Here is a 14,722-nt window from a genome sequence, read left to right as displayed (position 1 = left end):
AATAAAGAGCAACTCAGTATCAGGTCTGATATTGAAACCTGATTCCAAAGTAGTTTGCGTAGTCTCAGGTGATAATCTAAGTTGCTTCTTCTTGGAAAGAACTATCTTGGGCCAGAAAGATAGCTGTGGGCAAGACAGATGGCTAGGAAAGGAGCTGTTACCCGCACACGGTGGCTGATAATGCGCCATTTCTTTGAGACTGTGCTTTCTGTTCTTCTGATGACGTGGAGTCATGTGCCTCCAGACTTCGGGTGGTGCACCAGGAGCCTGAACTAACGAGGCCAAACTCTTCTGTCAGTCTGATCTGGGGTTGTGCATGGGGTGTAAGACCTGCTGGGAGGGTGAAGGCTCTCCCCCCTCTCATGACCAGGTTGGCGTAGAGCAGTAGATCTAAACTTTTTTGTCACCAGTGACACCTGTCCTCTATTATAGAATGGCAATGGTGTCTCCAAGGTGAACCAGAGACATAGAGATAGGGCAGGGGAAGATGAGGGGAAATGGGGGAGCAAGCAACAATGAGTATAAGAAAGGAGAAAGTGTTCTGAAATTCATTGTGGTAGTGATTGCATATTTTTTCAATATGATTGAACTATGAAATTGTAATATGTGAATTATATGCCAATAAAACTATTTTTTAAAAACCCTGTCAAGAACTACTTTGAAAAACATGTGTCACCACAGTAGCTTTTGTCTTCAAAGAGCCAGAGGTAGAAAGTGAAGCTTACTTCAAATGAGAAGATTAATACATATATACTTAGGAAGATAATTTTCCTACTTATCATATCCAATTTTTTGTTGTTAATTTGTCATTCTTGATGCTTTTTCAGATTTTGACCAAACAGTATAAAGAGGTATAGATATTTGTAGCACCCAAATGAATAAATAATTTGATTACCAAGTGAGTATCAAAAATAGACTTTGGGGCTAGGGTATGGCACTCCATCAGACTCGACTGGAAAACACTCCTAAAGGTCAACAAACAGACCTTCAACTATTTACAGGTTTTTCTTTTTTGTCATTGTTTTTTGAGGATGTTGTTTTCATTTGTTGCTTTGTTTTGTTCGGTCTTCTTTTTGTGCATATTATTATCTATGCAGGTCTATCTAGGTAAGACAGACTGGATAAACAATCCAGAGGAGAAAACAACAGGACTGAAAGTTCTAGGGGCGGGGGACATGAGAGAAGGGGAGGTGGGGGAAAGGAAGTGGTGTTAACAAACCCAGGGACAAGGGAAAATCAAGTGATCCGAAATAAGTGGTAAGGAGGGTTTAAGAGGCCTGATCAAGGACAATGTAACTGAGAGGAATTACTGAAACTCAAATGAAGACTGAGCATGATAGTGGGACAAGAGAATAGTAAAAGGAAATAGAGAAAAGAACTAGGAGGCAAAGGGCATTTATAGAGGTCTGATTACAGGTATGTATATATGTAAATATATTTATATATGATGAGGGGGAAATAGATCTATGTGTATATATTTATAGGTTTAGTATTAAGGTTGCAAATGGACATTGGGCCTCCACTCAAATACTCCCTCAATGCAAGAACACTTTGTTCTCTTAAACTGGTATTCCATGATGCTCACCTTCCAGAGACAATTGCTGAAGGCAAATGGGTGCATAAGCAAATGTGATGAAGAAAGGCGATAGAGCCTGGCTGTCAAAAGATATAGCGTCTGGGGTCTTCAAGGCTTGGAGGTAAAGAAGCAGCCAAAGCTGAGAAGCAACAAAGCCCACATGGAAGAAGCACACCAGCCTGTGTGATCATGAAGTGTTGTCAGGATTAGGTGTTAGGCATCAAAGAACAAAAAATCAAATCATTGTGAATGAGGGAGGAGTACAGACTGGGGACCCAAGACCGATCTGTAGGCAAGTGGATATCCCCTTATAGAAGGGTCATGGAGAGGAGATGAGCCAGTCAGGTATAGTGTAGCAACGATGAAACATACAACTTTCCTCTGTTTTTTAAATGCTTCCTTCCCCACACTACCACCCTCCACTATCATGATCCCAATCCTACCTTACAAATCCGGCTAGACCAGAGAATGTACACGGGTACAGATAGGAACTGGGTAAACAGAGAATCCAGGACAGATGATCCCTTCAGGACCACTGGTGAGGGTAGCAATACTGGGAGGGTGAGATAGAAAGGGGGAACCAACTACAAGGATCTACGCACAACCTCCTCCGTAGGGGATGGACAACAGAAAAGCGGGTGAAGGGAGACTTTGGACAGTGTAAGAAATAACAAAATAATAATAATTTATAAATTATCAAGGGTTCATGAGGGAGGGGGAGCAGGGAAGGAGGGGAAAAATGAGCGATGCCAAGGACTCAAGTAAAAAGCAAATGTTTTGAGAATGATGAAGGCAACAAATGTACAAATGTGCTTTATACAGTGGATGGATATATGGATTGTGATGAATTGTATGAGCCCCCAATAAAATGATTTTAATGATAATTTATTAATAAATAGAGGAACCCTACATAAATTGTTTAGCAAGATTATTTTACACCGACATGAAATCTGAGACCATGAATCATTTGTTCAATTTCAGTTGTAGGCACTGTTTTAGAGGTGACACCTTCTTTGATTGCAGTGAAAGATTACTATTAAGAGTCTACCAAATGTCAACATTTTTTAAATGGCATTGAATTCCTCTAGTATAAGCTGGTAAGCATTTTGATTTTCCACTAGGGGTTGATCTAAAAATATTTTCTGGTACAGTCATTATTCTGATGCACTCTACCTGTGTGATCATCCGTTCAGTGAACACGGTCACAGTGCAAGGCTTTTCATCATTTCATGGTAATGATTTGATTTGTGTGAGTTCGACCAACTACCTATGACTGATTACTTATAAGATTTCCTGTTTTTTTCCCAATTGTATCACATAATAATCTGAACCATATGGAAATACCATTTTTGTATGTCAGCCTGACCACATATTAGTAGTTTCATTCAGTTATCCTGCTTCCTTTAGGATTCTAATGCTTTCTAAGTTGAATAACCCTTTTTCCTAGATACAAAAATACCCTAATAGTTGTAAAATTTTGAAAATTGAAAAAATTATAGAACAGGGGATATAAATGCTTAACACCAAGCAAGCGTCTTACCATTTTTGATGCATTTAAAAAGCAAAATACATAGAAAGTTGTAGAATCATATTGATAAAATTGTTGAAAGCCTAAATGAATGGTAATTGCTAAGTACTCACTCTTATTAGTGTAATGTGTTTATCCTCTCAGTATTTTGTCAACTATACTTGCCACTCTATTAAATGTTTTCAGAAATGTGATAGAAAGGTTTTGACATTTTGTTATAGAAATATACCATAATTTAGTGAATCAATCTTTTGTTAACTATTTTAGGTTATTTTCTTTTCTGCCTTTATATCAGAAATACTCTGATGAATTCCCATCTTTGTCTATGGCTCTGTTTCCTTAAATATACTTCTGAAGTTGAAGTAACTAAGTAAAATAATAAAAATACTGTTAAGTATCTGGATATGTGGACAAAGTGCCCTCCAGAAATGTTTGCTGACATACCCTCCAGCCAAGTATAAGATACCACTTCTTACAATAAATAGGTCAGTTGTCATCAGAAGGTGAACTTGATAATTTAGCGGTCATAAATAGTATGCTAGTTTTCATTTGAACATTTTAGATAGTTGTTAATTAACTAGATATGTCTTTGTCCTTTTGTATTTTGTTTTGATATTCTCTATATATTTTTATTGGTGATTTAATTTTTTATTATAAGATCTTTTCTCCTTAGTAGAACTTTTAATATTTACTTAAAATATAGAGGAAAAGTACTTGCTGGAAATTTTAAGAAAGAAAATGTACAGACATAGCCAGAGAGAAAAGTAAATACATTCACCAACTTTTTTACATGCGGAATATAGGATAATTTTAATTTTCCTTATATTTATGTTTTCATTCCAAGTATTCTACAAAAGAAAAAATAAAACAAGTAAAATTCTGCCTCCTATTAAGGATGAATGAAGAACCAAACTTTCTAACCTAGCGTTCTAGTAATGTATTTCCTGCCTTGTCTGGCCCAGCATCTTGGCCAGTGGTGAAGAGGTGTGGCTGTAAAAGTGAACTCCTATTCTTCTCTTACCCTCGGTGTGTCTAGCCTGCGATGGGATGGGAGAAGAAGAGAGCCCGTATGTGTTGCAACTGAAGGATGTCTACAACAGCTGTGACACCACTGGAACTGGCTACCTGGACCGACTGGAACTCACTCAGCTCTGCCATAAGCTTCACCTGGAAAAGCAGCTGCCTTCCCTTCTGCAAACACTTCTTGGAGGTGACCACTTTGCCAGGGTGGGTATTCGATTCATTATAAAAAAGGAAAGCACTCAGGGCTATAATGGACTAATAGTGAGCATTTGATACATGAAACACACTTGTAAAAGAAAAAATATAAAGAAAAAGAATAGCATTTTTTTATTGGGCATCTTATGTTGTAGAAAGTCCTTAAAGATTTCTTTATTTAGTATAGTCACTTGCAGAGATTTTTGTTTTGCTTTTGCAGGGGAAAAAAAGGTTCTAATGATTTTTCTGGAGGTAAGGGTGATTGTTATAAGATAAGATTTGTATGACCATAAGGAAGCCCAGCTACTAAAATTATTAAACTATTATACAAATTTACACACTAACCACTAAAACCCCCCCAAATTACACTCACTGCCATCAAGTCAATTCCAACTCATAGATATCCTATAGGATAAAGTAATCTCATGTGGATTTCCAAGGCTGTAAATCTTTATGAGAGTAGAAAGCCTCATCTTCTTCCCAAGGAGTGGCTAATGATTTCAAACTGTTAACCCTACAGTTAATAGCTCAATAGGTAACTCACTACACCATCAGGGTTCCACCACTAAAATTAGTAATAAATTAAATTGAATAATTCTAGCAACTTCTTTAGTCTGAAATGGATCACAAATGCAGTTGAGGTGCATGTATAATTACTGGTGATTAGAATGTGAAAGGTGGAAACAATGAGAAGGAGCAGTTGGTGAAAGAAATGAAGCTGGCTATTGCATGATAGAATTTTGTAAGATTTCTTCCTTGCAAATACCATTTTTCAGCAACACGAGTGGTGAGTATACACACGGACTTTACCACATGGAAGACACAGGAATCAAAGAATACCTGAAGGAATCAGAACACCTGAAGAATAGATTTGACACATTGAACACTAATGACAAAAAATTGATGAGCTTTGGTATGACATCAACAATAGCATATATGAAAAGCAAAAAGTCACCAAAAAGACCTCAAAAAAAGAAAAGATCAAAGTGGATGTCCTTAGGTCTCAGCAGTCCTTGAGCCCCAGCAAGGAAGGTCTCAGGCGACCATGCACTTCTGGACCAATGGACGAACCCTTCCAAACAGCTTTCTGCTTTGTAAAGAATATCCCATCCTCCCCTTTTTTTGAGAATGCTGTTCTCCCCCCACTTCTATCATCTTTTTTCAAACTACATTTTTCTTTTTTCTCTTCATTTCTCTTTATCTTCTTTTTTTTCTTTCCTTATCATTCTACCTAAGTCTTTTTTATGTTTGTGGTCTCCATAACTTAATTTTGGCACCCCTTGATAGAATCAACTACCTACATCCAGCAGCTCAACCTAAAAGCTGAACCAAGATGCCATGGAAACAGCAGCAAATCTTGGTCCACACAATAAAACAAGAAAATCAGTCATAGACAAGTGAATAACACCCATACCTACAGGAGGTTTGTTGTTGTTTTTCCTGAAGAAAAGCTCCTGAACTACCAGCAAAAGAATTCAGATATTTTCAATAAAGAATTTAAGAGAACAATGGGAAAAACTAGAAATCGTACACCAAATTGAATCTATTAGATGAATAATGTGATAACAGAATTACACAACACTGTAAAAGACTAAAGCTATTGAGGAAGTAACAGAATTAGTGAGCTTGAAGACAAATCTCTCAATTAAATATATGAGAGGAACAATCAACAAAAAGAGCAAAGGAGTCAGAAAAGGCTTTAAAATAATGTAGGATACTCTCAAGGTGAGGAGGGACGGGAATCTACAAAGAAAAGAGTATAACAGATTCTGGGGGAAATCTTTCTCAGCAGCATACAAGAAGAGAAAGTAACTGTCCAGGGACTGAGAGAAGCCCACAGGAGAGACCCTGAAAGAAAATCATCATGACATATCCAGTTAATTGTGCCAATATCAAGGACAAGGAAAGTGTTGTAAGAGCAGCTAGGGGAAAACAGAAAAGTCACTTACAAAGGAAAACTAAAATGTATAAGCTGTTTTCCAGCAGAAATCATGCAGGCAAGAAAACAATTGAATGGCATGTATAAAAACACTGAAAGAAAAACCTGCCAAGCAAGAATCTAATATCTAGCAAAATTATCCCTTAGATATAAGGGACAAATAGGGTATTTCTAGACAAGAAAAAATTAAAGCAATGTATTAAAACAAGACCAGCATTATAAAAAATACTAAAGGTAGTGTTTTGGAGAAATGATCTACAATCACAGGCAAACATAGAGATAACATCATCTAAAAATCAATACACTTAAAACAGTTCTCAAAACATCACATAAATAAAAGAACAAAGCACAAAGAAAATACCACACACACAAGAAGAAAAACACTTGTCAAAATTATAGCAACAAACACATATATCAATAACATTATTGAATGTTAAGGGACTATCAGTTAAGAGACAGACTGTCAGACTGGATAACCAAAGACCCATCAATGTACTGCTTACAAGAAACAGCTTAAACATAAAGACAAAAAATTAAGTACATCCACCTACAAAAAATATATTTGACAAAGGGTCAAAAAGCATTAAATGAAATAGATGTAGTCTCTTAACAAATTATACTGGCAAAATTGGATTTCCATGTATAGAAGAATGAAGCAGAGCTCATACCTCATCCCTGTGTACAAAAACAAACACAATGAATCAGTGATCTAAATATGAACCACAGAACTATAAAGATTTTCAAGGAGGAAATAGAGACTAACTTAAGGGCTCTATTCCAGGTTATAGACACGCTATCAAATATAACTAAGAAACCTAATACAGTAGATGACAAAATAGATGATTGGGAAAGACATTTATGTGCATCAAAACACTTTATCAAGAGTAAAACAGGCACCCATGGAAGTGTTGAAATTTTTTGATAATGACACAACCAACAAGGGACTAATCTCTCAAATTTGTAGAAAACTAACATCTCAATAAGAAAAAGACAAATAACCCAGTTTAAAAGTGGACAAAGGACATGAACAAGCTGTTCACCAAAGATTACATCCTAATAGCTACAAACACGTGAAGAAGTAATCGTGATCACTAGCCATCTGAGAAATGAAAAAGCAATTATGAGATACTGCTTTACACTGAAACTGACTGCCATGTTAAAATCAGAGCAAAATAAAATTTAACATATGCTGTAGAGGCTGTAGAGAGATTAAACTCTTTGCACACTGCTGGTAGGACTGTAAAATTTTAAAACCACTGTGGAAAGTGATATCGCTGTCCCTAAAACTAGGAATAGAAATTTCATACAATTCAGCAGTTCCTCTGCTGAGTATATACCCTAGTAAGAGCCATAGTATGAACAAATACATGTACCCCCATGTCCATCACAGCACATTCACAACAGCAAGAAGGTGGAAAGAAACCAAAAGCCCATCCTCCAAGACTGGGAAAAGATACTGTAGTACAAACACACAATGGAATAGAATGTATAGCCAAAAAAAGAAAAAGAAAACACTTGAATCAGGAAGCATTGCACGACATGGGTGAACCTAGAGAACATTATGCTGAATAAAAGTCGCCAGTCACAAATAGACAAATAATAGACTACTGCTATAAGGGGGAAAAAACAAGATGAAATCATTCCTAACAAAGGGAAGAGACTTTGGAGATGGCCAGGGGGCATGGGGAGGGCAAGCAAAGAAAGACAAAGCAATTGGCTAGGTTTTGGACAAACCTTAACTTTGATGAAAGGGGAAATAGTAGTTGACAAGAGGGAGCAGAACAATCAAGGAGCAGGTAAAGAGTAAAGTACAAGCAAGAGTGGCCTGTGATCTTCCTGCGTTCTGCATCATTGCATGTGCTTGCCTGAGTCTGAAGATGTACTTATGGACCAGTATTGGACTAATGGATTTGAGTTGGACTGAACTGGGATGCTTTCTTGATATATAATCACTTCTTGATATAAAGCTCTTTCTTATACATATATGAGTGTTAACTGGAGTTGTTTTTCTGCTTATCTAGGCCTAACACAGACAGTTGATTAGTAATTTAAACAGTTGAATACAAAGCCAATTATCTGAAAGGTAAACCTAATTTACAATCTAAAAATTTTTTTCAGTTTTTAAAATCATTTTACTAGGGACTCATACAACTCTTATCACAATCCATATATACATCCATTGTGTCAAGCACATTTATACATTTGTTGTCATCATCATTCTCAAAACATTTGCTTTCTGCTTCAGCCCTTGGTATCAGCTCCTCATTTTTCCCCTCCCTCCCCACACCCCCTCCTTCATGAGCCCATGATACATTATACATTATTATTATTTTGTCATGTCTTACACTTTCCAACGTCTCCCTTCACCCGTTTTTTTGTTGTCCATCCCCCAGGAAAGGGATTATATGTAGATCCTTTTAATCGGTTCCCCCTTTCTATCCCACCCTCTCTCTACCCTCCCGGTATTGCCCCTCTCACTACTGATCCTGAAGGGATCATCTGTCCTGGATTCCCTGTGTTTCCAGCTCCTATCTGTACCAGTGTGCATCCTCTAATCTAGCCGGATTTGTAAGGTAGAATTGGGATCATGACAGTGGTGGGGAGGAAGCATTTTAGAACTAGAGTGAAGTTGTATGTTTCATTGTTGCTACACTGCACCTTAACTGGCTCATCGCCTCCCCGTGATGCCTCCATTCCCTATGATGGGCTTTGTGTCCCCACTCCACATTTCTCCTCATTCACAATGGTATCATTTTTGTTCTTTGATATCTGCTACCTGATCCCTTCTACACCTCGTGGTCACACAGACTGGTATGCTTCTTCCATGTGGGCTTTGTTGCTTCTGAGCTAGATGGCTGCTTGTTTGTCTTCAAGCCTTTAAGACCCCAGATGCTATATCTTTTGATAGCCGGGCACCATCAGCTTTCTTCACCACATTTGCTTACACACCCATTTGTCTTCAGCGATTGTGTTGGGATGGTGAGCATCATGGAATGTCAATTTAATAGAACAAAGTGTTCTTGCACTAAGAGAGTACTTGAGTGGAGGCCCACCCAATGTCCATCTGCTACCTTAATACTAAACCAAAAATATATATGCACATAGATCTATTTCCCCATCCTCATATATAAATATATTTACATATGTACATGCCTGCATTTAAACCTCAATAAATGCCCTTTGCCTCCTAGTTCTTTCCTCTATCTTCTTTTACTTTTCTTTTGTCCCACTATCATGCTCAGCCTTCATTTGGGTTTCAGGAATTCCTCTCAGTTACATTGCCCTTGATCAAGCCCTACCAGGCCTCTTACACCCTCCTCACCACTGATTTTGGATCACTTGTTCCCTTATCTTTGGGTTTGTTAACACCACTTCCTTTCTCCAACATCCCCCTCTCCCATGTTTCCACAAAACTGTTGGTTCCATTCTTCTCCTTGAGATTGTTTATCCATCCTATCCTATCTAGATAGACCTGCAGTGATATTATGCACAAAAACAAGACAGAGCAAAACAAAGGAACAAAAGAAAACAAAGCAACAACAAAACAATAACCAAAAAAGCCTGTAAATAGTTCAAGGTCTATTTGTTGACCTTTAGGAATGTGTTCCAGTCCAGTCTGATGGAATGGGACACCCTGGACCCAATGTCTATTTTTGCTACTCCCTCCAGACTTCTTGTTCTGCTGCCCTTGCGGTTCTGTTGTACCCCTTTAGTGTTTTGCCTCGGTGTAGTGGAGTCATATCGGACACAATTCCCACACTGTGTCTCTAGTGTTGCCCCCTGTAGGGCTATGGGTTAGTGAGGGATGTTGTGTTTCATAGTGGGGTTGGCCACATAGTCCTCTTGGTGCATTGGCTGCTCTGAGTGGGGATATTGTCCTCTAAGCTTGGTGGGCCAGGGTGTGCGCCATTCTCTCTTCCTCCCCCTTCATTTGCTCCCATGTGCTCTGATCAGACATGTCCCTCTCCCTGAGCTGTAGCTTCAGTGTTGTCCTATGAAGGGAATTTTTCTGCGGGGAGAGATGGCTGTCCACAGAGTTGGGATTGGGGCCAACCTCTCAGCCCTCTCTACTAGTTCCCTGTTTCATGCCAGTATGTTGCATTCACATCTTGGAGCACCAGGTTAAAGTCTGGTCCCTCCTTCCCTGTGGAGATATAAACAATACACTCCCCTTGGGTGGGTTAGTGAAACTTGTTCTTGAGCACTGAGTAGCCAAAGCATATGGAAGGAATGATGAAGAAAAATGGCTGACTAAGGAAACTTCAAAATGTTGCCAGAAAGACAAAGTCTTGAAATGTGTGATGACCTGGAATTAGAAGGACAAAAACAGAGAACATACTTAGCATCTCAAGCTGAAAGAACTAAAGGAAAAAGGCAAGCCTTCAGTTTCAATGTGGTACTTTCATAATCTCCTGTGGACTTGCAAAGGGGTGGTGTGTTGCCTGTCAATCAGGTCACAGCTCGATGGCCTCATTTGGAGACTCAAAGGAGATAAATGGCTCACTGGAGGGCAGACACACTCTCTCTGCTTGTCTTCCTGCTAACAAGCCACATGGAGCTACACTGATAGACCCCAAGCCCTTGAGGTGGAGTAACCACATGGAGACCCACGCCAGTGCCGAAATGCTTCCACCACCACTGGATCCACAAGACTTTCCACTCACTGGCCTGTGGTATTCCTGCATTCAGCATCATTGCTTGGCTGTGTGAGTCTAAAAAGGAATTTATGGACTAGTATTGACATACGGGGTAATATTGGATATATGGACTTGGCACGGATGTTTTCTTAATGTACAATTGCTATTTTATATAAAAATCTTTCTTATACACATGAGTCTCCCTGGATTTATTTCTCCTGTTTACCTGGACTAACACCTTCAGTATTAAAGAATTCCATGAGAAAGAAGATAGAGAAAGACAGTCATTTTGTAACAGAAACACCTGGTAGGCCATACAATCATTTCAAGAGCTAGCATCTGATCAAGAACCAATGATACTGAAGGAAAAGTCCAAGATGTACTGAATGTTTTAACAAAAAACAAGATTCCAGGAACCAACAGAATAATAATGGAAATTTCCCACAAGCTCATCACAAGCTTCACTCACTTCTATGACAAGAAATTTGGAAGATGGCTGCTTTGCCAACTGACTAGAAGAGATCCTTATTTGGATCCATTCCAAAGAAAAGTGACCCAGCAGAATGTGGAAATTACTGAATGGTATTATTAGTATCACATGCAAGCAAATCTTATGGTTGTAGCAGAATACCAGGGAGCTTCCAGAAATTCAAGCTACATTCAAAGAGGAAGCGAAACAAGGGCTGTCCTTGCTGGCATTGGATGGAGCATGGCTGGAAGCAGAACGTCAGAAAGATGATTTGTTGTGTTTTATTGACTGTGCAAAGGCATCAGACTGAGTGGATAAGAACAAACTATGGATCACACTGATAAGAGTGGGAATCCAGGACACTTAATTGTGCTCAGGTGGAGCCTGTATATGGGCCAAGAGAGAGTCGTTGGGACAGGACAAGGAGCTATTTCATGGTTTAAAATCTGGAAAGGTGTGCATCAGGGCGGATCATTTCGCCATACTTATGAATCAGTTTGCTGAGCACGTAATCTAAGAAGCTGGGCTATGTGAAGAAGAAGGTGGCATCAGGATTGGAAGAAGACTTTAATAAACACCTGTACTTGCAGGTGAAACAACTTTGCTTGCACCAAGTGAGGATTATTTGAAGCACTTGATGTAGATCAAGGATTATAGTCTTCTGCATGGATTACAACTCACTGTAAAGGAAACAAACAAACAAAATATCTTCACAACTGGACCAATAGACAACACCTTGATAAACAGAGAAGATATTGAAGTTGTCTAGTATTTTATCCCTACTCCTAATCCCAAGCCTAAATGTATCCATATCTACACAGGCACCCTGAGTTTCTTTTCTCTAGAGAACCCGGCTTACGAAAACATATCTTTTAAAGTTGAAATTGAGTAATCCTGGCTTTGGACAGGAGAGAAAAGAATTGTAATGTAAGATGAAAGAAAAGCTGCTGACAGATTAATTTAAGTGTGTAATGTGGTTTGGGGTCAATGAAATCCAAAAATGAAACCAATATACAAGGTGCCCCCCAAAAAAATGTGATGTGAGGGGGATAGTGCATTTGGAATTCGTTCTACCAGGTCAGACTGTTAATCAAGCTTTCTATTTAGAGGTTCTGAAAAGATTGCGTAATGTGTGCAGCCAAAATGGCCTGAATTATGGCAGGCAGAGGACTGGTTTTGCCACCATGACAATGCACCTGCTCACACAGCCATCTCAGTGCACCAATTTTTGGCCAAGAAAGCATGCCTCTTTTATCCACGCACTTCACTCACCTGACTTCACTCTGGGTGACTTTTTTTGTTTCTGTACAGCAGAGGGACATGTAAGGGCAGTGAAGAGGGGTAGGGGGTCGGGGAACAAGGGTGGTGCTGTCAGCCATCCAAACAGCGGAGTTTGAAAAGTGTTTCCAAGAAAGGAATTGCAGATTTGGCAAATGTATTAAGTGTAATGTGATATGGTGGTTTAGTTAAAAAATTTAAGTACATATGTTGGCAGGGGGGAATCCATTTTTTTGAGGGTGCCCCCTCATAGGTATCAATTTATGTTTTTGACATCAACATACATTCAGTGAGAAGGAGACACAAACAGAACAGCTGAGATACCTTTAATAGAGGCAGACCCACAAAGATGTGAGATGTTGAAATTATTTGGCATAAAATATAAGACTGTATTAGGGAGATAGAAGATAAACTTGAAAATACCGACCAGAAAGAGGGAGCTCTAAATTAAAATGATATAACAAATGAGCAAATAATCAAAACTTAAGAGAACTAAAAAATATGGAAGCCAAAATTAAACATCAAATGAAAAAGCTTAGCAGTGAATTATTTAAAAGTAAAGATAGTATTCATATGCTGGATTTATCCAGGTTGCAACATGATGATAAAAAAATAAGCAAAAGTAAAGAGCAAGAAGGTTCAACATTCCTTTAGTCACAGTGCCTGTAAGCAAAGACTGCATGAGACCCAGACATTGGCATACAGATAATCACTGATTTTTCCCCCTGAACTGTGTAAACATTATTTATTCTTGGAATTCCACATATCTTTGGAAGTCCAAGCAGGATAGATGAAGAAAATCCATTCGTGGCTACTTTTCTTGATGCTGCAGAAAAACAAAGACTTAGAGAACATATTAAAAGTAGCCAGAAATGGACGTACATGGTTTCTGTATTTTTTAAACAAAATCATTAAAAGTAAATCTGTAGTTAACTCATAATAAAATGTCCAATATTTAAAAAGGCAAAATATAGCCAGTATAAATATTTATCGCACAAATGAATCATAGTTTGACAGCTGGCTTCTGAAATATAGCAATCTAAACCAGAAAACAATGGATTATCTTCAATTGGACTAGAAGAAAATAAGTGCCACCCTGAATTGCATACTAACAGAAAACAAAACTCAAACCATTGAGCTGATTCCAACTCACAGCTGCTCTACAGGACTGCACTGTAGATGTCTCAGGCTGTAAATCTTTACATGTGCAGAAAACCTCATCTTTCTCCAATATAACAACAGATAGGGGTTTTGAGTTGCTGACTGTGTGCTAAGCAGCCAAATTCATAGCCCACAGTGCTACTATAAATTCCATACCAAGAAAAATTATCTGTAAAAAATAAATTAAATCAAAACATGTAATATAAGCTAAAATAGTGTACTATCAGAATATTCAAGAGGTAAGGAAATTCTAAAGCATATACTTTAAATAGGAGGGATGGGGAATCCAGAATGAAATCAGAAATAGAAGAAAGTGGATAATTCTCAATGAACACTGACTAAGATATAATATAGTAGTTAAAAATATATAACTCTATGTCAATAGTAACATCACTATAGTCAGTGGTAAGGCACTGTTAAGCAAAGGATTTTATAAATGCGTGGTATGTCTTATTAGACTCCAATACATGTATTGTTAACTTATATATCTCCAAAATGATGTTCTTGATGTCCGCCAACAGCCCATCGGGTGTTTTGTCTTTTTTTTAGTGACCAATCTGCCAAATTGGTTCTTAATATCTATTCCAAATTCAGGTGGGATAGACTTAAGATTGTATTTTGGCTTTTGTGGTCTTGCTTTAATTTTCTTTAGCTTTAACCTGAACTTATAAATGAGAATTTGATTATCTGCTCCACAGTCAGCCGCTGGCCTGGGTTTAGCTGCTGATATTGAGCTTCTCCATTGTTTCCTCCCGCAGTTGAAGTCATTTTGATTTCTGTGTATTCTATCTGGGGAAGTCCATGTGTATAGTCAGTCACCTTTTGTGTTGTTGAAAATGATATTTACTATGAACAGTTGTTGGTCTTCCAAATTCTATCTTGTGATCTCTAGTTTCTATCACAAGTCCATATTCTA

The 14,722-nt window shown here is 38.2% G+C and overlaps 1 protein-coding gene across 5 annotated transcripts in view; it reads left to right on the top strand.

Moving 5' to 3' along the window:
* The window catches only part of NINL (ninein like), a 187,473-nt gene that overhangs the window by 19,392 nt on the left and 153,359 nt on the right, over positions 1-14,722 (top strand). For 3 of the 5 annotated variants that reach the window (XM_075564189.1, XM_075564190.1, XM_075564188.1), the window contains exon 2: positions 4,141-4,331. The exons of 1 other annotated variant lie outside the window; for it this stretch is intronic. In XM_075564189.1, the coding sequence (XP_075420304.1) occupies positions 4,152-4,331 (180 nt within the window). In that variant the 5' untranslated portion in view covers positions 4,141-4,151. Of the gene's footprint in view, positions 1-4,140; positions 4,332-14,722 lie in introns of those variants that run through there. One more of the 5 variants, XM_075564192.1, reaches the window with a different exon arrangement.

This window comes from Tenrec ecaudatus, chromosome 12, assembly GCF_050624435.1.
Source record: "Tenrec ecaudatus isolate mTenEca1 chromosome 12, mTenEca1.hap1, whole genome shotgun sequence".
Lineage (NCBI taxonomy): Eukaryota > Metazoa > Chordata > Mammalia > Afrosoricida > Tenrecidae > Tenrec > Tenrec ecaudatus.
This window is presented reverse-complemented; position numbering and strand designations above follow the sequence as displayed.